Source organism: Argentina silus, assembly GCF_951799395.1.
Source record: "Argentina silus genome assembly, chromosome: 1".
In the NCBI taxonomy this organism is placed as follows: domain Eukaryota; kingdom Metazoa; phylum Chordata; class Actinopteri; order Argentiniformes; family Argentinidae; genus Argentina; species Argentina silus.
The window spans coordinates 4,039,844-4,062,901 of record NC_139655.1 but is presented as its reverse complement, the minus strand read 5'-3'; the positions used below and the strand labels follow the sequence as shown (position 1 = coordinate 4,062,901).

General features: G+C 43.1%; 1 protein-coding gene across 3 annotated transcripts in view; it reads right to left on the bottom strand.

Annotated features, from left to right (window-relative positions):
- Nucleotides 1-23,058, bottom strand: part of slc12a7b (solute carrier family 12 member 7b) — a 128,507-nt gene that overhangs the window by 33,648 nt on the left and 71,801 nt on the right. For 2 of the 3 annotated variants that reach the window (XM_083667111.1, XM_083667113.1), the window contains exon 1: nucleotides 1,994-2,340. In XM_083667111.1, the coding sequence (XP_083523237.1) occupies nucleotides 1,994-2,120 (127 nt within the window). In that variant the 5' untranslated portion in view covers nucleotides 2,121-2,340. Of the gene's footprint in view, nucleotides 1-1,993; nucleotides 2,341-23,058 lie in introns of those variants that run through there. The other variant, XM_083667112.1, reaches the window with a different exon arrangement.

The following is a 23,058-nucleotide window of genomic DNA, read 5'->3' as shown; positions in this document are numbered from 1 at the left end:
TTTAATTTAATTAAGTACTGTACTGTGCGCCAAAGGGCATGAAGAGGAAGGTCTTTTCTAAATATTTTTCTAAATGTCAACAACCAGTTATTATTTTAAAAAAAATGTCAGTGCCTGTGTTCATAGCGAGGGCAGAGTCTTTTCCAAGATACGACCAATAGAACCATCCCGACTGTTTAGTTTGGCATGCTAGCGCAATATGCTAGCAGCACCACGGCTTTAGCTTCATATAAACCCTTGAGTGTGATGCTTAAGAGCATGCAACATCTGAAAGAGTTTACAGCTACCCTGTTATTCAATGTGTTTTTCCTTTTTTTCCTGTTGTGCTCCACAATAATTTGACACAGATGTCAACACAGGGTATGTGCTCCGTTCCAGTTCAACAGTGAGAGACAGAGGGAGAACCCATGCAAGAGAGATGTAGCCTACAAAGCAAGGGAGAGAGAGAGAGAGAGAGGGAGAGAGAGAGAGGGAGAGAGAGAGAGAGAGGGAGAGAGAGAAAGGAAAATATACAAAAGTAATAGACAATAGCAATATATTGCATGTCAAAAGCAAACAGGCAGATGACAGAGAGAAAATAAAAATAAAGAGAAAAGAGAGAGAAAAAGAGAGAGACATCCAAAAGGACTGCTAGCCTTCTCTCCAGTTCTTAGTGAGACTCTGAAAGCTACAAAGTAGGGGTTCAGACTCCAGATCACGAGCCTCTGAGGGGTGGGGTCACCTCACCTCCCCCTACAGTGAGCCAACAGGAGGCCAACATCCACACTAATCAATAACATTGACCACTATCTGACTCTCCCTCCCTCCCTCCCTCCCTCCCTCCCTCTCTCCCAGGAATCAACAATGTAAACATATAGGCTTAACCCCCCCACCAGCCCAGCAAGCAACACACACACACACACACACACACACACACACACACATATATATATACAAACCTACAAACATGAACTCACACACCCCTGCCAGAGAGCTTATTTGGGCCATAATGGACGCCACTCTTCTCCCAGTCTGTAAAATCTCACACAGTGGGCGGCCATAATTGTGCGCCCCACTGGAAATTAGGAAGAGACATCTGATTGGCCCTTGCTTCATAAAACAGTGGAAAAACAAAAACAACACTAACAACAGTTTGGCAGGGAGGACTGTGTTTGGAGTTCGTTAGCAACAGACTCGCAGTCAGGCACAGATGCACTCAATGACCTCTCCCCATTAAGGCTAGTAATTAAGAGAGGGGCTCTGATGGTGATTAGTAGAAAGACGAAAATGCTGATTCAGTGGAACAGCCCCCCTGAGGAACAGCCCCCCTGAGGTAAACGCTAACAGACAGACACAGGCGTCTCAACTGGCTAAATACTGTTGACTGAGAGGACAGTGCGAAGGTGAGGCAGAGAAGAAGAAAGGTTGAAATCATTGAGAGTGACAACGCTGCACAACTGCAACAAAAGACAGAAAGAGGGGAGAGGGAAAAAAGAAGAGAAAGAGAGATAAAATAGCAGAGGAAAAAAAAGAGGAAGAGAAACGAGAAAGAAAGAAAGCACGAGAAAGAGATAATGAGAGGAGAGAGATACAGACATTCAAACAGAGAAATAGTTAAAGGCAGGACACGTGGAAGAGAGGGAAGACAACCCAACGCCCTGGAGCCTTAGATAAACACTCCTCTCACACTAGTGTGCTGAAGGGTTCAGGAGGGCGTTCCCATTCTATGGATAATCATCCCCTTCACACATTACCACAGAGAAGAAAAATGCCCATAAAACATCCTCCTCTCACAGACCTCCCATTCCCAAATCCTCACCATAACCATTGTGGGGGCGCACAAGACGAGTGAGCATGCAGCGTGTAGGGGCAACTTCCCCCCCACCACTCCAAGACAGTCCCAACCCACCACTGAAGCCATGACATGACAACATTACTGGACCACTAGCACATCTCTACTGCCTTCTAAGTCGGGGCAACCTCACCCCTCCTCCCATGTCTCTCCACGCCTCACCTGCTGGGAAGGGGGCTTCCTCGTCCTCCTCTCTCAGGACATTGTTGTCGTCCACATCGTCCTCCTCCTCCTTCTGCCTGCACTTCCTGCCGTCCTTCACAGGAACTACTGTGAAGTTTGTGGGCATTTTCACACCATGTGCCTCCTTAGCATCAAACAGTTCCTCTCTTATCTCTCTCTCTCTCTCTCTCTCTCTCTTTCTCGCTCTCCCTCTCTCTCTCTCTCTCTCCTGCTCTGTTCTGTTTCTCGTTTCTTGCTCTGTTGATTGCTTTTTTGTTTGGTTCTCTGTTCTCCCTCTCTTGGCTCGTGCTCTGCTGTTGATTCCAACTTCTCAGTTTTCACCCCTATCGCTTGGATACCAGGTCCATGTGACCAGTCCCTCCAAATAAGGAAGCGCTGAACTGCCCCGCCCTGTAGAGGCAGGCTCTATCCACACACACACACACACACACACACACACACACACACACACACACGTGTGGGTAGAGACACGCACACACACACAAAACAAAAAAACACACAGACACACACACAGACACACACACACACACAGAGTGTGTGTCTGTGACCGTTTTTGCTCCGCTTGGGGGTTATCAGCACTTGTACTCACAGGCTCAACAACACAGAGCTGCCTGTGTGGGACCACGGAGGAAGTAGTCAGACAGCATTGATAGAGCAGCTCTACTGGTGGGGGTGGGGTCACATACTTCCTCTCTTTGGTCATTTGAACCCAGACATGCACGCACACACACGCACGCACGCACGCACGCACGCACGCACGCTCACACACACTCACACTCACACACACACACACACACACACACACACACACACACAGCGCTTCCAGCGGGAGAGGGGAAGGGGTTGGGAGGCACAGAGAGTGTGTGGAGTTATTAGTTCCTGTGAGCGGGGAGCCAGAAAAACTGTTGAATCCTCCTCCTCCTCCTTATCTGTCCTGGACTACTTAGACCTCCCCTCAGAGAGAGAGAGTGTTACTGAGGACTGTGAAATTAAGTGCGAATATAACTGACACACAGACAGCACAGTCCCTCTCAAGACTGACAGCCACTCCCTATGGCACCTCATGGTTGGAGAGGTGTGTGACACTGTGTGATTCTGGCTCCACAGTCTGCAGTGTTTCTCTGAGCCATACTTTGTCCAACCAATGGGACCATCTCACTTCATCTGTCTCTAGAAGAATAACACCACACAAAGCATACTGTTTTACAAGCCTTTTTTTTTTAAGACTGTTTACCCTCTTCAGGCAGCACTGTATACGTCTAAAAGCACAGAGGGAAGCAGATAATTCTCTCTCTGTTAGAGGGTATGCTACACCACACTAAACTACACTACACTGCCCCACCCGAGTCAAACCCACTTCTCAGAATGACATCATACCAACATCCTCCAGATCAATATAGCTGTGCATACTGGAAGTGGGAGGAGTGTGTCCTCCAGATTCAAGAGTCTCGAGAGTGTTTATTGGTTCACTTCCCTGCGAGGGCAATCTCACTCTCACTGTAGGGCGCAGCCTTGTCTGTTTCCTGTGTAGAGTGTGATGAAACAAAGGCTCCTTCCATTGTGTTTCTTCAGCCAAAGCTATGTTCTCTCTATGTTCCCACTACTGTTTTCTGCCAAGTCATAACGCACAATACACTATGTCCATAAACTGATGTGTCATAAGGTTGCTTGTTTTTTACCCTGGCAGTCACTGCACCATTATTTAAGTGTAGTCTATGGCTTAATTGGTGAATCATACAGACAAATAAAGTTGTATTCTATTGTATTTTATTCTACTCTATACTAGTCCAGTCTAGTCTTGTCTAGTCCCACTGTCCAAGCTTGCACTGTAAAAAGGCCCTGTTGACGGACCCTGAATCTGAATGTCATGGCACTCATGAGATAGCCTACACAAAGAGGGCACTTGTCAGCTGCCAGTTCTGGGAAGCTGTAATTGGAATTAGGTGTCCAGGCATGCAGACTCGGTCAGGACGTGGCAGGGCAGGGCAGAGAAACTGGAACTAGGAAGAGGCCTCATCAACCCAAGGCTCTGGCATTTAATATACGCCATTTAGCTGACGCTTTTATCCAAAGCGACTTACATTGCAGTGAGTGCGTACATTTCAGTATATATGGTCCCAGCAGGAATCAAACCCACAACCTAAGCGTTGTTAGCGCCACGCTCTACCAACTGAGCCACAGAGGACCGCATCTGATTGGCTGCAGCAAGTGAACAATGCTTTCCTGAAGTTACCCTTCTTTCACCTCATCTCACAATGTCTCAGAGTGCTCCCCCATATTAAAAGGCTTAAATGCCAAATCTGAGCGGACATAATAATAAGCAACGTGGGAATGCTTGATGTTGGCCTACTACACACTAAGCCCATCCTTCAAGATGCCAGCATCTCCTCCAGCATCTTCATTTCTGAACTAAGCCTGAGGATTCATGCATTATTGAGGACTCTGGTGGTCCACTGAGTGAACTTAGCATGCAGTTCTTCATTTAGGTCTTCATCCAGGGCTGTGTTAGTGTGGGATAAAGGCTATACATAGCTCAATATCCACACTAGAATGCAATACGGTACCCTGAGTAAGTAATGGGACAGTGAAACATTTTTTTTCTTTTGGCTCTATACTCCAAAAGCTTGGATTTTAAATCAAGCAATTACTATGAGGTTAAAACAGAGAGTCTCAGCTTTTAGTTGAGGGTTTTTGCGGAGATTTTGGTTTTACCATTTAGAACTGTTTTTATCCATAGTCCGCCTATTTCAGGGCACTAAAAGTAATGGGACAATTGAGTTTCTGGTAAGTCCGTCACATCATTTTGCAGGCATAAGAGAGCTGTCAAAGTCTAGTATTGATTCTAAGCTTTCCTTTTGCAATCTGACTTTGGTGTCTGTCAACATGAGGACGAAAGAGTTTGGAACATCATTAAAAAGAAAAAAAAAGCACTGCTGAGCTCAGCAATCGGAAATGGTGCAAGATGTAAACCACTAGTTATCCTCAAAAAGGATGGTCAGGTTTCTGTTTGCTAAAAAGCCTACAGAGGTCTGGAAAAAGGTCTTGTGGACAGATTAGATGGTTTGGGCATGTATGGCTGCCACTAGAACTGGCTTATCTTGTCTTCATTGATGATGTATCTGCTGACGGCAGAGCACAGAAGTGTACAGAAACATATTGTCTGCCAGAGTACAAGCAAATGCCTCCAAATTCATTGGATAGCTCTTCATCATCATGCAGTACAACAATGACCTAAAACATACTGCCATAGCAACTAGGGAGTTTTTCAGGGTCAAAAAGTGGAAAGGTCTTGACTGGCCAAGTCAATCTTCAGATTTAAATCCAATTGAATTAAATAAACAATTGAAGAGGCCTGCAGTATAGGTCTGGCAGAGCATCACCAGAAAAGATACCCAGTGTCTGGTGAGGTCAATGGGTCGCAGACTTCAGGCAGTTATTGCATGCAAAGTATTGTCGACCAAGTACTAAACATAGTGCTGAATTTGGATTATTATATGAATCTGTCCCATTACTTTTGGTGCCCTAAAATAGGGGGACTATGTATCCATCGCGTTGTGATTTCTACATGGTGAAACCAATATGTACACAAATATGTTGCTGAGAATCGACTTTAACCTTATAGTAATTGTTTGATTTCAAATCCAAACTTTTGTACAGTATGTATTCAAAAACAGGCTTCACTGTACATGGTTTCAGTCTATGCTAGCTAGTATTAGTAGCTGGGTATATGCTAGCTGGATATTGGAACAGAAGAGCCCACGCAGAAGAGTTCCCACGCTGCCAGTGAGTGTACCTCAGCCTGAGGGGAGAGGGGGAGATCATAACTGCCTCCTCTCTGACACAGGAGGAATTTCTAATCATGAGGGATTTCATTTGTGTACTTAGAGAATCCCACTATTCATTCTAAAGCCACTCTAGAGGGATTGTAGGGTAAGGCAACCGGGGTGTTTAACAACAGACCTGGGCGAGTATTCATTCAAAATACTGTGCACTGAGTGGGCAAGGTTCACACTTTTGAGATGACTCCGTACGTTCCACTGTGCCACTGTAAAGCACACCTCAAGATTAAAGCACAAGTCAAGAATGTGAAATTATTTCAAGGAACAGCTATAAGTTTACAATTGCACAGACCTGTGAGAATCATTGACCAGCCATGTAGCAAGAGGGGTCAGGTCAATAAGGGTTCAACTTTGGGGTGTCTAAAAGTCCTTACTTTTAGGTCATGCTACGTGAGCTCCACACTGGAATGCACATCTTCAGAGCGTATCTCTTAGGGTATGCAAGTATCATCAATAATATGGCTGAAACAATCAAAAGATAGACATATCTCCTTTAGCAACCAGGTGGTTTGAATAGATTGGTTGATGCAATATTCCGAGTGGGGTGAGGGCCTTGTTTTGCAGGTGAGCTACAGTATTTGCTCCTGCTCCATGGCAATTATGTTTCTGATTCAATATCCATGTCATTCATTCCATGTGGTCAGGTCACGCTATGAAAACAGTATGGTCGGTCAAAACAAAACGGTAGTATTAAGTTGTAACATTTGGCCATAAACCATAACCATTTGTTAGGCTTGCATTATAAAACAACATGTAATAAACTAAAAGCTGTATTTGTTAAGGAGATGGAACATTGATAAAGTTCACCAAACCAAACAGACACAATGTATTTTTATTTTATTCCTGGCAGTGTGGGTTGTATATCTTGTCCCGGAATAGGGAATATCGAGCTATGAGGAAAGATCTGAAACGTGTAGAGATAGGGTTTCCTTAATGGATCCAGCTGGAGCAGCCCAAGGACAGCAGACATGCACGGCTAACGGATCAGCTTTCCCTATGCTTATTTACTCTTCCTTCCTGGTTCCTGTTCATTGAGAAGCTTACAGTCTCTGCCAATGACCCCTTTGATATTGAAGTGGGAAAGAGCCCCTACGCTTCCACTGAGATGTGAAACCACAACAAACAGTAAGAGTTGTGACAGTATATAAGCACTCAGGTGTAATCTGCTACAGTGTGTCAGCAGCATAATAGGAAAACACAAACATACGCTGACTTATACACAAGGTGCAGGTTTTTGCCACTCTCTTTCCTCGTCAGTAAATAGGATCAGAGCAGCCCTGGGACTGGCTACATGATTTGACTTGAGACACTGCTGCCACCCTTTGACCATCAGAGAAAGTACACCACCATTACCATTTACAAGCCCTGTTCTGTAGTTGGGTAGCCTCAGAGCTGTGATTGCTGTAAGGCTCATCCCCTTAAGTGCTTCATTGCGGGAGGTGACGAAAGCCCATAAACGGACTATAAACGGAAAGTAACCTTTTTTTAAAAATGGTCAATGTATCTATCTATAGGCCTACTACCAATGCTGTACCATGACATTAACGAAAGCTATAAAAAAGACTATGGCAGGGTTACCATTCCTTTGAGAAAATTACCAGTGCTGCCTGGCAACTCTATAATTCATAGACAGTAATAATTCATTTGAAAAACAATTCAAACTAAAACCAGGTCTTATCCCCAGTCACATTTTCCAGTGAACACACCATTTAAGTGAACACATAAAAGCTTTGAATAATTTCCATGACATTTTTTACAGGTTGAAAACAAGTCTCCTAAAATGTGTCCAAAGCATAAAAGAAAAGTGGGCTACAGTTCCCCTTGATTATATCAGGCTGTATACGTTTATAACATGCTATTCCTCCATCCAGTATTTGGGTGCTAGGAAAAGGGATTTCCCGTGTTACTGTACTTCTAGGTGACTTGTGGTCTGTGATGATTGCACGCATGAGTACCCACTTCCCGACCCTCTCAAATTTCACCGCACATGCCCATCTGTCATTGGCTAAGCCATCTGTGGCAGGATCAGGTGACACTCCTCTCTTTTGTAACAGATGCCTCATGAAGTTGAATCATCTCTGGTGTCACAACCAACCCTACAGTGTCACAACCAACCCTACAGTGGCAATTGATGTTGCTCAGACCACTAGTCGGTCACTAACTTACTGTGAAAACAACTGGTAGGAGACACATCCATGGAGAGACCGAAGCCTCACGTGTCCTCCAGTTACAATTCCAGTGTAGTCATGGTCACACCCATTCACTTGTAAAAGTTGGGTCCCACTCAACACTCCAGGCCCAAGCACTGCTGTTTTTTTATGATGCATTGTGTTTACACCACTAGCAAAGGAGTTGTGTGGTTGAATGTGAGGCATTTATTTAATTTGGAAATGTACACGAAAACTAGTATAGATTGTTCAGTTAGCAAGCCAGATGAGCCAGTCACATTTCCCTTGACATGTAACGGGTGCTTACCCGCAGCTGTATATATAAATGCTTCTTAACGTGACCAGTAACTAGTAACTAGATAGATAAATAGATAGGTACTTTATTGATGCCAGAGGGAAAAATGTAGGCTTTACAGCAGCTCACATCACAAACAACAATAAAATAAAGTGACAATAGAATAAAATAGACATCTGAAACATTATATAGAGTAAGAACAATCCAGTATGATTTAACATCCCCCAGCCTGACTCTGATTACCCCACTCGAGCCAGCAGGAGGAGGAGTTGTACAGTCTTATTGCGGCAGGCAGAAAAGATCTCCTATAGCGCTCCTTAGTGCAATGTGGTTTATCTGTTGCTAAAGGAGCTTCTCTGCTCTGCCGCAGTGTCATGTAGGGAATGGGAGGGATTGTCCATGATGGCCAGGAGTTTGGTCCTCATCCTCCTATTGGCCTCCTCCTCCACAGTGTCCAGGGTGACACCGAGGACAGAACCAGCTTTCCTTATAAGCTTGTTCAGCCTCTTGGTGTCATTTACTTCCTGTCACCTTCCTTGATGCTGCCCCCCCCCCCCCCCCCCAGTATACCACCACATACAGCACTGCGCTGACCACCACTGACTGGTAGAACATGTTCAGCAGAGTCCTGCACATGCCAAAGGACCTGAGCCTCCTCTAACGATTTATATTGTGTTTTCACGCTTTTGTAATATAAGAATTAGCAGTCCGACTAGCCTAGCCAAATAGCGGGAGGACTGAACCCCACACAAGTCCAACAAAAAAAGTCCCAGAAATATCCCCAAGGTCCCAGATCAGGGTTGGACCTTGGGGCCATGGTCCTGGGCTTTTTGGGGCAATTCTCTGAGATGGAAACACAAAAGTCTGAGGCTTTGGGCCAAGCACCGGTGGCAAAAGAGACAGTGGAATAGTACCACAACTGATGTCCTCACCACAGGTCCAAATAACACCATTCTATGCTTAGTCTGAGAACAGTAATCACCATCACAAAAGAATGTAAATGTAAAAGAGTGGAAATGACCGGCTGAAATGACAAACAGTTGCTTACACATGTTTCTGCACAAGCAATGGAAAAATACAAAAATGTCCAGTTTCAAATGTAGAGTTAGAGGAACTACATGTTATGAGTGACTAGTTGTTTTGAGATAGCAGTGGTAAACACAGGTCAAGGGACCTGTGATTGATAGAGGTACAGGATGGCAGGTTGATTACTTTGGCCTGCTCTGTATACGAGTGTCACTGTCTGACTCATAGGTCATGACCGACACCCATTAGCTTATCTTGTTATTTAAAATGACATAATGTGATGGCGAGCTTTGGAAAGAAAAGGAACACTGCAGAGTTTGAATGTGATGGAAACAGCAGGTCTGGGGTAAACTGAGGAAAACACATCCAGAAAATGGTGGAAAATTGGCGGGGGCCTCTGTGCTCTGGTACGGTGAAACAAGGACACTCCCTTCTGAAGTGCACGTAAACGGGGTGCATATTGGAACAAACATCACACACAGGCACGGCAGGGCAGGGTAGGCAGGCAGGCAACTGCAGACAGAGAACGTAGCCTACACAGGAGATGCCTGAGTTGAGCCCAGTTGTTCACATTGTGCTGACAGGAAGGTCCAAATAAAGAAGTTGGGGCATTACATGATACCCAAGGGGCAAAGGGCCCAGTTCCACACACCCCCTCTACCTCATCAACCCTAGGGAACCCTGACGCAAACATGGCTGCATATATTACCACAACATAGGGCCTCGGCTTAGGCTATATCACGAACAACAAGACTCAATCTGAGTCCGACAGATACTCAAACCCTCAAACTAGCAAGTAAATGTAAAAAGTGCAGGGAATGACCATTCGGTGAAAGTTAGGGAAATGACCTGTAGGCCCATCCTAGCACTGATACAGCATGATGACTTTGTTAGCTGTTCGGTGATTGACTCAAATTATGACGCGTTTACAAAAAGGAGGGTCAGAATGTTACATTGCCGTATGGATTAGGGCCAAGGGATGCTGACTCTGCATCAGTTCTACAGCATTTAGCCATTATCTCCATTAAAGGTCAGCTGATACATCTGAGATGTGTGGCAGGGGTACTAAATGGATAAGATCTCCTGTGGAGATCTCAGATAAGCCTAATAACCACATTATAAACTGTTTCAGAGAACAGACAAGCTGGCTACTGTGACGAAACAGAGACCTATGCAACTAGCTAGGTCCACTTCATTTCCAAACCCATGACTTGCTTATCTCTCAACTGTCATGGCCAACAGTGTGTGTGTGTGTGTGTGTGTGTGTGAGAGAGAGAGAGAGAGAGAAAGATAGAGACCCATGACAGTGCCTTTGTCGAGCCATCTCATCCTATCAAGGTTAGACTACATTACCCAGATCACCCAAACAGCTCTCATCAATCCTTTTGTAATCCCTGCTGTCTCAGACAGCTCAGACATGAGTCCTCTCTGCAGGTCCTACCAAATACATGCACTGTTCAATTAGGCAGGGACATACAGGCAGTGGGTCATCAGATAAGCCTAATTGATACTCCGTAAGACTATACAAGAACAGAGGTCAATCTGTTCTGCATAAGTGCTGGTCAACACATTTTCTTCCACCTCATCTTCCATGATTTGAGTCGATGAGCTTCAAGAGAACCAGATGTGCTCCCCATGTTATTTTTGGACAAGGTCTAGGCTTAGGCCAACGGAGCATTTTTCTCTGCTGAAAGAAATCTTGATATTTCACGCCAGATATTAATAGGTCATGATGAGTATAAAAGGTGCAATTGATTCGAGAAACTGATAATAGACAGAAAAAGATTCCCTCCATCATGGAACTTTAGAGGGTTTTCTTTTTTTTATAACTTACTGTATTAGTGTGTTTTTTGTTGTGTTTTCTTTTTACAATCGTTTAGGATCACAAGCACCTCACACCAATTTCTACTACAATATATGCAGATCTATGGTAGTAAACATATTTTATTTGAAAGGGCTGTCTTGCAACTTTGAGGGAGGCTGTGTGGCTGCTACCAAGATCAAAATGTGAACTGATAATACCCCAAAGCACTGCAGTCCCTATCAATGTAATGGGAAATGGCCAATCTCTCAAGCCATTTCAAGATAAGATGATACCTTGGTAATATCTCCTACCCCACCCACCATTCTCCGGACTGAAGAGTATGATTTGCTTTGCCTGCTTGGGCTCTTATACCACTAAATACATTAGAATAGATCAACCATTTCAATCAAGCTATCATTCATGCATTAATCAAAAGCCAAGTTTGGTGAAGGAGTAAGATAGAGGATGATGATATCAGAATTTAGGAGAACAGGATAGCCTAGAGACATTTTGGGTCAAGATAAAGTGGAGCATTGTTATGGCCTTTTTCTTTCAACCAGACACGGCTTCTATCAGGATAAAAATGGAAAGAAAATGTATATTTCCATGGCAGTGCTGAGCTAGACAGTTTATTAACTGAAGCTTTTGAACTGAAGTATCAGAACAAGCTACCTAACCATCCTGGGCATTTCATTTGTAAAGCTACAAGTACTGTCTTGAAGTCATCAAGAAATTATGTAATAAATACTTGAAGATCTGCAAAAGAGCACATACAGTACACACACACGTAGACACACGCACACACACACCAACTCAATTGACACCTTTCATAACTAATTTGAATGGCTGTCAATAACCTCATCTAAAACAACGGAAAAGAGCCTCATGTACCAACTTGCCCTTTTAATAATGGTTCTATGAGCATGATTCCATGCTGCTTCTTACTCTAAATGGGAGTTGATGGGCTCGCCCCCGAACACACTCAGGAAGGATTATTATGTCTAGCATGTGAGCTGACCAGTTATTGCATGCTAGCTCACTATCAGCCACTTCCCCAAAAATAAACTGATGCAGCAGATTTGAGAGGACACCAGCTGAGGCCTAGACAAGAAAACATGGGAACTGGACAACATCTATTTCCTAATGTCACTGATAGCAGCACTCTTTTAAAACTGAACTGGCAAAGGTGTTGTGAATGACGTCTGTGTGACTGTGTTATGTCTACCTGTCTTTCTCTATTGATGCTTGGCCATACCATTTTTCCAGCACTTTCACTAACCTGTTGCTAAGCAGCAGCGTGGCAGGGATGTTTAACAATGGGACACAATCAAACTATAAATACAGAATTCATGATAAGCACCTGTAGGATAACAAGACAGCTATAATGTGAAACAGATGATTCGGACCAAATACTTCACTGCAAATAGGATAAGAACATGGGTAACTATTAACTAACATAAACAAACTAATTTGTAAAAGTAGGTAGGATTATCACTACTACTACCACAAGACAAACTATTTTGGAAAATCAGGAGCACAAACGCGTACAGTACCCTCAAAAGATGCAGCCTACTGTACATATTGTACGGTACACAAGTTCCCAGACCCCCGTTAGTTACATAACCAGACCCAAGCGAAATGCAATTCCTATTCCCTGCTAGATAACAACGGGCTGAATGGGAGCCTGAAGCCGGGAACATCATCAAAGCCTTACCGTATTTGTTGGGCTCTCTACTGTACTCGAGGATAGGAACCTCGTCTTGCGGGTCCGTGGAGTCGCCCACCGCCCCTCCGCTGTCGGGTCCAGGGTCATTGTTGACCACTTTAGAGCACTGGTCGTCGCACTGCCCAACAGGGACAACCACAAATCTCTCGCTCATGTCCCTCCTTTGTCCCAATGTTTCGGACTTCTTCTCACGGTAGGGCAAAACTTCAGTGCTCATTCAGAGCGGCTTTGCGCTGTGACTCAAACTCACTGTGTCTCGTCTTGTCTGTGCACAAATGACAGTGTATGAACACACGCGCTGATCCTCAGATTGATTACACTAAAGGCGTGCCTAGCCATAGTGTCCTTTCATTGGCTGAGGGGGTCGCGGACCGGTGTCAATCGCGCCAAATACAAATCCGAATGAGTTGGCTTGCTTCAGCAAGTCCAACTCTTGATATTTAGTGGGGTTGCTCCAGCAAGTCCAATTATTGTTCTTCCTCACTCTTCTTATTAATATTAGTGGGCTTGCTTTATCTAACCGTTATCTTTATCTATCTATCTATCTATCTATCTATCTATCTATCTATCTATCTATCTATCTCTCTCTCTCTCTCTCTCTCTCTCTTTCTCTCTCTCTCTCTCTCTCTCTCTCTCTCTCTCTCTCTCTCTCTCTATATATATATATATATATATATATATATATATATATATATATATATATATAGTCAGTTTGGACACACCTTCTCATTCAATGGATTTTCTTTATTTTTATTACTTTCTACATTGTAGATTAATATTGAAGACATCAATATTCAACTTTAAATCAAACATCACCAAACCAACTTTAAATCAAATCAAATTAGATTTTATTTATATAGCGCCTTTTGTGCAAAAAAAGGTGCTTAACAATATAAGGAAATATAACAATACAGTGAAAATAAACGGTAATATAAGGAAATGATAGTATAGGAAATACGAGACATGGTGAGACAGAGAGACCAGTGCAGCACAGTAGAAGAGAGTAGATTAAAACAAGATGGATTAAGAGAATGATAAGATAAAAAGCTATGTCTTAAGATTTCTTCGAAAGGTGATTACAGATTGTGACGCCCTCAGCTCCTCTGGCAGGCTATTCCAGAGGCGAGGACCATGGACACTAATTGCCGCCTCTTCGTGGTTCTTTGTCCTCACCCAGGGAACAACTGAAAGGCCAGTGCCAGAGAGAGGACCTGAGTGATCTTGAGGGAGCATACATTAAAAGCATGTCTGTATGTATTCAGGCACTAGTTTAATCTTTATCCGCTACCATGATAAGATTAGCTCACTTTGTTTTGTCTACCCAGGTTTCTATGGGGACCATTGATTTCATATGATGCACTTCCAACTCTTTCACCTTTTAAGCTTGACACCTCAGTCCAACTTTAAGAGGTTTAGACTGACCCCACTTAAGGGACTTCTATACATCTTTTGATACTATTTAGACTTGTTTAATCTATCAGCATTTAAAGTTGCATGAATTTACATTGGTTCCGATGAACAGCATACTGTTGCTACGGTCATACTCAAACTCCTTTTTTAAACTTTTTTTGTAAGCTTAAAATAAATAAAATGTAATGACACACCAGTCCAACTTTGTACTTATCAACTACCTACATAGGACTTTGCAAGCCCACAAAGTTTCTTCAGTAACCTTTTCTGGAAGTAATACTGCTTATGAAATTGGCATGCGTTCCTCTGCCCACAAGCTGCCCCCATGTAACATTTTGTGTTTTGTGGTTTAGTAAAATTGTAGAATTGTAGAATGTCAAACCAATAGTTTTAAGTTAGTTGAATTCTGACTAGGCCTACAAGTCAATAGGACGGCATCCCTTTTCTCTTTTTTTAATTTGCTCCACTTTCTCACTGGTGCTCAAGGACACAAATCAGTTATTGGGATGATGGCGCCTGGAGAGAAAGCTTGATTGGTGAGTGTGAGGTGTTGTTCAAATTAGCACTCACCCCTGATTTCCTGTGATGTCACTGAAAGCCTGGTGTGTTGTATAACGATTGGCAACCATATTACACTTCATTCTGGCTCAGTGCAGATTTTCCACTCTGTCCCATTGCTGAAAATAAGTGGGTGACATAGGATTGGTGAGCTAGCAATAGAAGGTCTGTTTGTGCTTGTGCATATATGTCAAATTGTCTTCTTGATTTATCATGTGTTCGCATCTTTTGTCAGATTACTTTGGCTGAATTCCAGGAGACCACACAGATGTGAGAGTTAGTGTAATTCAGATAGATTAGAGGGGGTCTATCCACACACAACACAGACAGTGTTCCTTTTTTAGGTGGTTTCTGTGAGTTGCTCCCTCCCCCAGAGGTCTGCAGTAATATTGGGTGGAGACAGTAGCGTGTAGGTCTCAATAACCGGCTTTCCATAGCCGGGTGTAGCGATGCATACAATACCAATGTGTGCCATGGCCAATTGCTTTTTCACAGTCACACCCAGGCTTAAAGCAATGCATACTCCTCGGGCCGATTCGGTGCTTAAAACTCTGGCTTTTAGCCTCTAAGCCCCGGTCTTTGTGGGGCCAAACAGAGATAGAGGCGCGGTTTAGAGCAATGTGTCAGAGACAACCATCTGCAGGATACATCTTCACTGTTAAGTATCTAAAAAGCCTGCAGAGGTCTGTCTTGGGGACAGATAAGATTAATATTATCACGTGTAGCTGCCAAGAACTGGCTAACTTGTTTTAATTCATGATGTTACTGCTGACAGCAGCAGCAGAATTTATTTTGAAGTGTACAGAAACATCTTGTCTGCTCGAGTACAAGCAAATGGCTCCAAATTCATTGGCTAGCGCTTCAGCATACAGTAAGACAATGACCCCAAGCATGAGTTTTTCAGGGCCAAAAAGTGGAAAGCTCTTGACTGGCCCTCAAAACAAACAACAACAAATGACATTGCACATTGTACATTTGCACTCTCTCTCTCTCTCTCTCTCTCTCTCTCTCTCTCTCTCTCTCTCTCTCTCTCACTCTCTCTCTCTCTCTCTCTCTCTCTCTCTCACACACACACACACACACACACACACACACACACACACACACACACATAATTGCATACTTTTACATACTACTATTGCTATTACTCACTCTACTATTGTGTTTCTGCTGCGTAACACTTTTGCTACCTTTTGTTATTGTTTTTATTATTATTACTTTGTTGCACTGTTGAGGAGCTAGCTTGCCCTAAGCAAGTCTGCAGCTGTATTCTGTGTATATGACGAATAAACTTTGATTTGATTTGAACGATGGCTGCAGAACATGCCTGGCAGAGCATTACCAAGAATATACCCAGCTTCTGGTGGGGGTCAATGGGTCTCATACTTCAGAAAGTTCTTGGATGCAAAGGATCGTCAACCAAATACTAAACATGAGTGCTTTATTTGGACATTATACTGAGCTCTGGCGCCCTGAAATAGGGGGGGGGGGGGGGGGGGGGGGGTTAAAAAATGTTGTACTTTCTCAATGATGAACCCAATCTGAAAAAAAATACCTTTGAATTAAAGCTGAGAACCTCTACGTTGACCCCGTAGTAATTATTTGATTTCAAATCCAAGCTGTTGGAGTATAGAAGTTCAAAGAAGACAAAATGCTTCCTCTTTCCAATACTTGGAAGAGGGCACTGTATTTCTTATAAACTGACAACATATACATATGTATCAGTAGCCTATAGGTCTCATCAATAATGGTGACAAATCTACGTTTTTTTCACTCTTTATAACTGCACCTGAGACCAGTTGTTACAGAGATGGTTGCAGGCTGGCTTTTTGTGTCTGCTCACATCCTCCTAATTTCTCTCGGTGCCCCAGAGCTTTAAAGGCCTGTTGTCATAGTGATTCTCCTCCGGGAAAGAATGTAGCCTAACAAATTGGTCCCCCTGCAATTCACTTAGTAGGGATTGTTATGTGGTTGCTGGATGCATTTGTCCCACTTAACCCAGTACTTTGGTTTGACCCCAACATCACTGTAGAGAGGACACAACAGCGAGGTATGGCTATAACATCACAGCGTTATGTTATATAACGTTGACTCCTCAGTGTTGCATGTATTATTTATGACATAAGTGATATTAAATAGTATCAGCCTACACCTGCCATTGCCATAGTCTCTAAGTGCAGGGCCGCCGTCATGACAATCTCTAAAAAGCAGCCAGCCATGCAGCCACCTCCCCATCTGAGTTATCAGCAGGGACACAATAACACGCTTTGACTGTATAGTGTGAAATTACTGGAGCAGTGATGTGTGTACAGTATGTGGGTCAGCAGGCTATACCATGAAAGGCACCTTCTATACAGCACTGGGTCTCCCACTGCTGTGGCATTGTGCTCTCCCTGTCACAACACCCATCTGTGCTCCACAGAGACATATTCAGGCGTGGTTGGGGCGATTGCACGGCGGGAGTTAGGAGACTGAGTTGGTTATTATGGAGGACTATTCAGAGGGGACTGGTGTGTGTGTGTGTGTGTGTGTGTGTGTGTGTGTGTGTGTGTGTGTGTGTGTGTGTGTGTGTGTGTGTGTGTGTGTGTGTGTGTGTCTGTCTGTGTATGTGTCTGTGTCTGTGTATGAGCAGTCTCTCAGGCTGCATTATCTAGTTATGAAACATGGTGGATCAGGGTTCTCAGATTGTTTCCTCTCAGCTGGAACCATGTCAGCAGCAGTAACAGCATTAGTAGCAGGAGCAGCAGTAGCAGGTATGCCAGAGTGGGCTTTTGTCCCCAGCCTCCATGCCTCTCTGGGGGCTGTATGATGGCAGAGATGGCCCGGGTTACAATGGAGAGAGGGCTGGAAGATGGATCAAAACAACCGTTGGTTTGGGGGGTGGAAATTATGCAAAAAGGGTCAAACCTTCTCTGTGTTTCCAAACTCACCCTGTGTATCCCCTCCCCATGCCCCCACACCCCAGTCCCTATGTATGTACAGCAGTGTGACATGATTCGAGACTCACTAGCCCTTTCACAGCCATGGCACAAGTGAATCTCCATTTTAATGACAGTTGGTCAACACACCGCCCAGTGGTCTCACATCACAGGCACTACTGCCCAAAGTGTTTATGGGTTAAATCTAAAATCACTATCCTGTGGGGTCGCTCTCTGCTTCCATTTTCCGCCCGGCTGCTTGCGCCCGTGCCCTAACTGTCTCTCAGGCTTTGTCTCAGCTGCTGCTGGGGGGTTATTTTGAGAAGTGGACAAAGAGGAATGGGATGGTTGACATACCAACAGAGACAGACAGCCCTGCCAGCCCGCGTGGGATAGGAGTACTGATCTGGAGCGTGCATGACCCCCTCTCCTTTCACCTTTTCACGCTCTCTTTGGTTCCACAACCCCCCTCCCTCTTCCCATGATCCATTGGTGTCATCAGAGTCCTTCCATTGGTCTAGCAACGTTTTCATTTTTGAAAAACACGTTTTAAAAAATATCTACAATATCTTGAAGAGTGTTTATGATGTATGGAAGTGAAAGTGATGAGGTAGCCATGGTGATATTGTGGATATTGAAACAATGCTATAAAATGTAAAAGGAGCTGGCGCACTTCGAAGCTCTCATTATTTCGGAGACAACTTGGATATGAAACTTGTGACAGTCAAAAATGACAATGAAAAACGTGTTAGAGCATTTCTAGTCATTTAGTGATTTCCAATGTCCAAGTTGCTCCTATGACCTTGCAGTCACTACCAATCTTCTGCCATAGATTGAAGACCCATCTCTTCAGGCTACATCTTAACGTTCCTTCCTAAATACCTCTTCACCCCCACTATTATACCCCTGTACTAGTTTCTCTCCTGTTAATAAATAAAAAATAAAAAAATCCTTCTTCTAGCATTGTGACTGCCTATGGCCCCTGGTCTGAGCATTGATTACTTTATCTTATGATGGCTGATGGATAGATGATTCACTTACTTAAACAAATGTATTTGTTGTTGTTGCTTTGGATAAAGGCGTCTGCTAAATGCCATAAATGTAAATGTAAAATGCAGTTGAAAGTAATTTGCTGTTGTTTACTTACATGGACACAAGATCAGTGTGAGGATTGAGGATGATTTCTCAGCCAGCCACTCATGTCCATAACACGACAATTCAGCGGTAGGGAACTGCTGTGGAACTGTTCAGCCATTAATGAGAATCAGCTAACAGGCCTCACGTGTCAAAGCTATTGATGTTGATGTTATGGCCATATTATATGTAAGATCTTTGCTAAATAAACCAAAACATATTGCTTGGTAATATACAGTATAATATACATACAGTACTTACTTTTGACAGGCCTAAACCCTTAGTGTATCCTCCCTGGTGACCATTACCTGACAGCTTATGATGCTGACAGACCTGAAACCCAACTATTATTCAGTCATGGACATAATTTCACAACACAAACAGGATCAACCCGTTTCTAACACTCTAACATGCAATTAGTGGTGCTCGCATCTCATAGATGTTGTACTATTGGAGTACCTGACCTCAACCAGGTTCATTGTTTGTAGATTTGGGAAATTGTTATTATTAGTAATGAATATAGGTAATTGGATATTCATTTTGCTTTGTTTGTGTGGTTAAACCTGTCAACTCATGGAGAATGAAGAAATTAAAACAAATATGATCTATATCTTGATATAAGAATTGAAGAATATTTCATTCAGAGCATATACTCTATGCATGCTCTCTATGGTGAGATTCCTTGAAGCATCCTAACACAAAGATTATTCAAATATTTCATATTTCATCAGAAATATGTTGACCATTGTACCACTGTTCGACTAAGACCTAAATGAGCAGATGAACATGTTCTGCATGTGTATGTGTGTTTATTTATTATATTTAAATTATATTTTATAGTATTTTCCACCAGCTTAAGAAAGGAAACCAACTCTCAACAAAGTGAACACTCACGTCAGAAGAGCCCCAAGATCCACTACATTTAAACCACACATCTGTGGAAACAATGTCTCATTGGTAATAAGTTGTTGATTATTTGTTGGGTGATTTGGAGTAGGATATGTTACTAATGTATGAGTTGTTACTCATCATTCAGACGTATGTGTGACTTCCATGCATTCCATGAGTCACATTGACAGATAGTCTACAGATGTACAGTGTGGCTCAAATAAACAGGAACCACAACCCCATATGGAGACTCTGACTCAACTCTGGAGTGTGTGCTAACAGGCTGCGTAAAAGTATAATGTTTTCCACTCTGTCTTGTGGCTCTAAAAAGGAAGTCCAGGTAGAAACAGAATGTTTATATGGACTGGGTCCTGTTCAAATACCCCTGCAGTCTGCACCCTGCCGTCCTTCATTCCTTCATTGGAATAAACTGTGATCTGACTTGACAGGACCCATGAAAGCGGAGAAGGGGAATCCTTGTTTTCACCCATCCAGTTGTGTAGATCAGGGTTTGGAACAGAGCCATGCTGTCTGTGTTAAGACTGGAGGAGGAGAAGTGGAGTTCATTAAATCTATTTCTGTCCTGTGGTAATTATGACTTACCATAGGAGGAAACTCACCCTGTTCTTTCTCTTGCCCAATCAGCAACTGAATTACAGTCAAATCGCTCTGCTCTGAAAAGAACATAAACCAAACAGGCTGTAACTCTGACGTTGTGAACGCAACGGCCTTTTTGTCAGGGACGTGTGAACGTGTGAAGACCCGCTGAGTGGGTATATAGGTTGCTCTTTTTCTGCTGTTTAATAAGCTTCTGCTCAAGATGCAGCAACAGTAAAGAATGGGGCACATTTTTGGTTAAAGGGAAGCTATTTATCAGACCAAAGGTGTGAAGACCATGTACATGTAATGACTTCCATTACTCCTTCAGCCCTTTAGGTGTTCAAGGACAAAGAAGAAAAAAAAATAGAAGATCTCCAATAGCTTCTCAAATAACCACTAGATGGCAGCAGTTATGTACTAGTTTTTTGGTATAGAAATAAGTCCTGCTTCACCTTTGAGAATAGGAGGATAGGCGCTAAGATTGTCCAGGCGATGCTCCTCTCTCTCCTCAACTATGATGCACCTCACTTCTTAAACCACTAGACTTGGTTCATCACTCTGCTCTGCACCATTTTCTTTTGTATGTTGGTTGGGAGTCTTTGACTTTGAGAAGGGCTTATCATTGGATTTTAATTGTATATAAAGCAGTTATTTTACCTCACATCATTGATTTCATGGCGACCTAGTGGTGATCAGACACACTCTCAGAGCTTGCTGCTTCTTTAATGTCCCATGGGTGTCCACAGAATCAGAAAAAAACTGCTTCCAGCTCCTCAGACTTGGAAAGATCTGCAGGGTGGTCCCACATAGTTGTTTTAAGTACTTGGTTAGGGACCAGCTCACAGAGGCCTGCTCTTGTTTTGATTAATTAATGTGTATATTTTGTATTTTGTTACTGTGTTGTTGTATATGTATGTTGTATATGTAATGTGTTGTTTTGTAATTTCATTGACATTGTGGACAGGGCGCACCTGCAAAAACCTTGGTCTCAGTGTGTTTTCCCTGGATAAACAAAGGTTAAATATAAACAAATACAATTAAAACATACTCCTTTTCCAGCCCCAAACAACAACAAAAAAGTCGCACAGTTCTATAGATCTTAGTGTAGGTCTCCAAACTCTAGAAATCTACCCACACCTACTGGGCATATATATTCAAACTTTAGTTGTGTCGTTACATTGCTGCAGAATATTTTACATCACTTACAGTACCGGTCAAAAGTTTGGACACAAACTTGCCAAGAGTGTGCAAAGCTGTCATCAAAGCAAAAGGTGGCTACTTTGAAGAATGTAAAATATAAAACATATTCTGGTTTGTTTAACACTTTTTTGTTTACTACATAATTCCATATGTGTTCCTTCATAGTTTTGATGTCTTCAATATTAATCTACAATGTAGAAAATAATTTAAAAAAAAATAAAGAAAAACCATTGAATGAGAAGGTGTGTCCAAACGTTTGACTGGTACTGTATGTTTCCTTTGTAAATATAACAGCTCTGTCTTTGTACCGGAGATGTCTCCAGTGTGCATGTGGACAGAGGAGAGGAGAGGAGAGGGAGAAAAGAGTCTGTGGATTCTTTCTTTCATCTTTCTATCATTGGGAACAGTAAGGGAAGTAGCCCCCTTCTATATCCTATGTACTCCTTGGTCTGAGGCCAGTACAAACTGACTCCCACCGTGATTTTGGTCATTGTTTTCCTACAGTGTGTCTGTTATGACACAGAGGCCATCATTACCATGGTAAAGCTACAGGAATGCCTATTTCCTCCTCAGGAATGAGGACGCCTCCCGTTTTTTACCCCATCTTCTAACGCAGCCTGTCCTCTCTTGCCCATGCCTTCACAGCTCTCATGGCATGCCTTTCTACCATACACACTGTAAAATGTCGGCACACACTTTTATAAGAGTTTCTGATTGTAAAACGCGACAGACAACAATCGTTTAGATTCCTGGTGCCTTCTCCCACATTGCAGATGTTGATTACTTCCCTCGCTTTGTACAGCCACACAAACAACTGTGTGGCAATTTGTCAACGTACTGAAGACTAACCTTTTCCATTCCTTTTAATGTTATTCTAAAAAGTCAATACAGTTTCACATTACACAGTTGGATCAATAAACACAACCAAAATCTGATTAAAGTGAAAAGACTATGCAACCAATATGTTATGCTGAAGTTGATGTCATCATTCAACTGTAACTCTTAATTTTATTTAATTGAAAAGGAGTTACTGAGGGGGCTGTAGAACATAGGAGGAGGGCACACAGAGTTCTAGAATATTCTTTTAGAATGTTCTCTGCGTATTCTGCGGGGAGGGGTTGCCAGGGACAACTGCGCAGGCAGGTGAGTCCTGTGAGCTGTTTGTGGAGATGGTTCCGGGTGGGACTGTTTGCTCAGGCATGGCTGTGGTCTTCCCAGAGATAACATTTCCATTCCCACCAGGCTCGCTGGGACCCAGGAGCCCGGAGCCTCAGACAGCACTGGCGGATCCCAGCATCCTGCATCCTGGATGCTCTCCACAGCTTAACCCCGTTGTCCATGGAGACCTCCAACAGGATTATGGGTGTTCTCTCCCCCCAGCCTCTTACACAGTGTGGTTGGCATAACAACCATAGTAAAAAGGAAAACAATCATTCCAATCAAACAACTGGACCATGTACACATAACAGCAAAACATA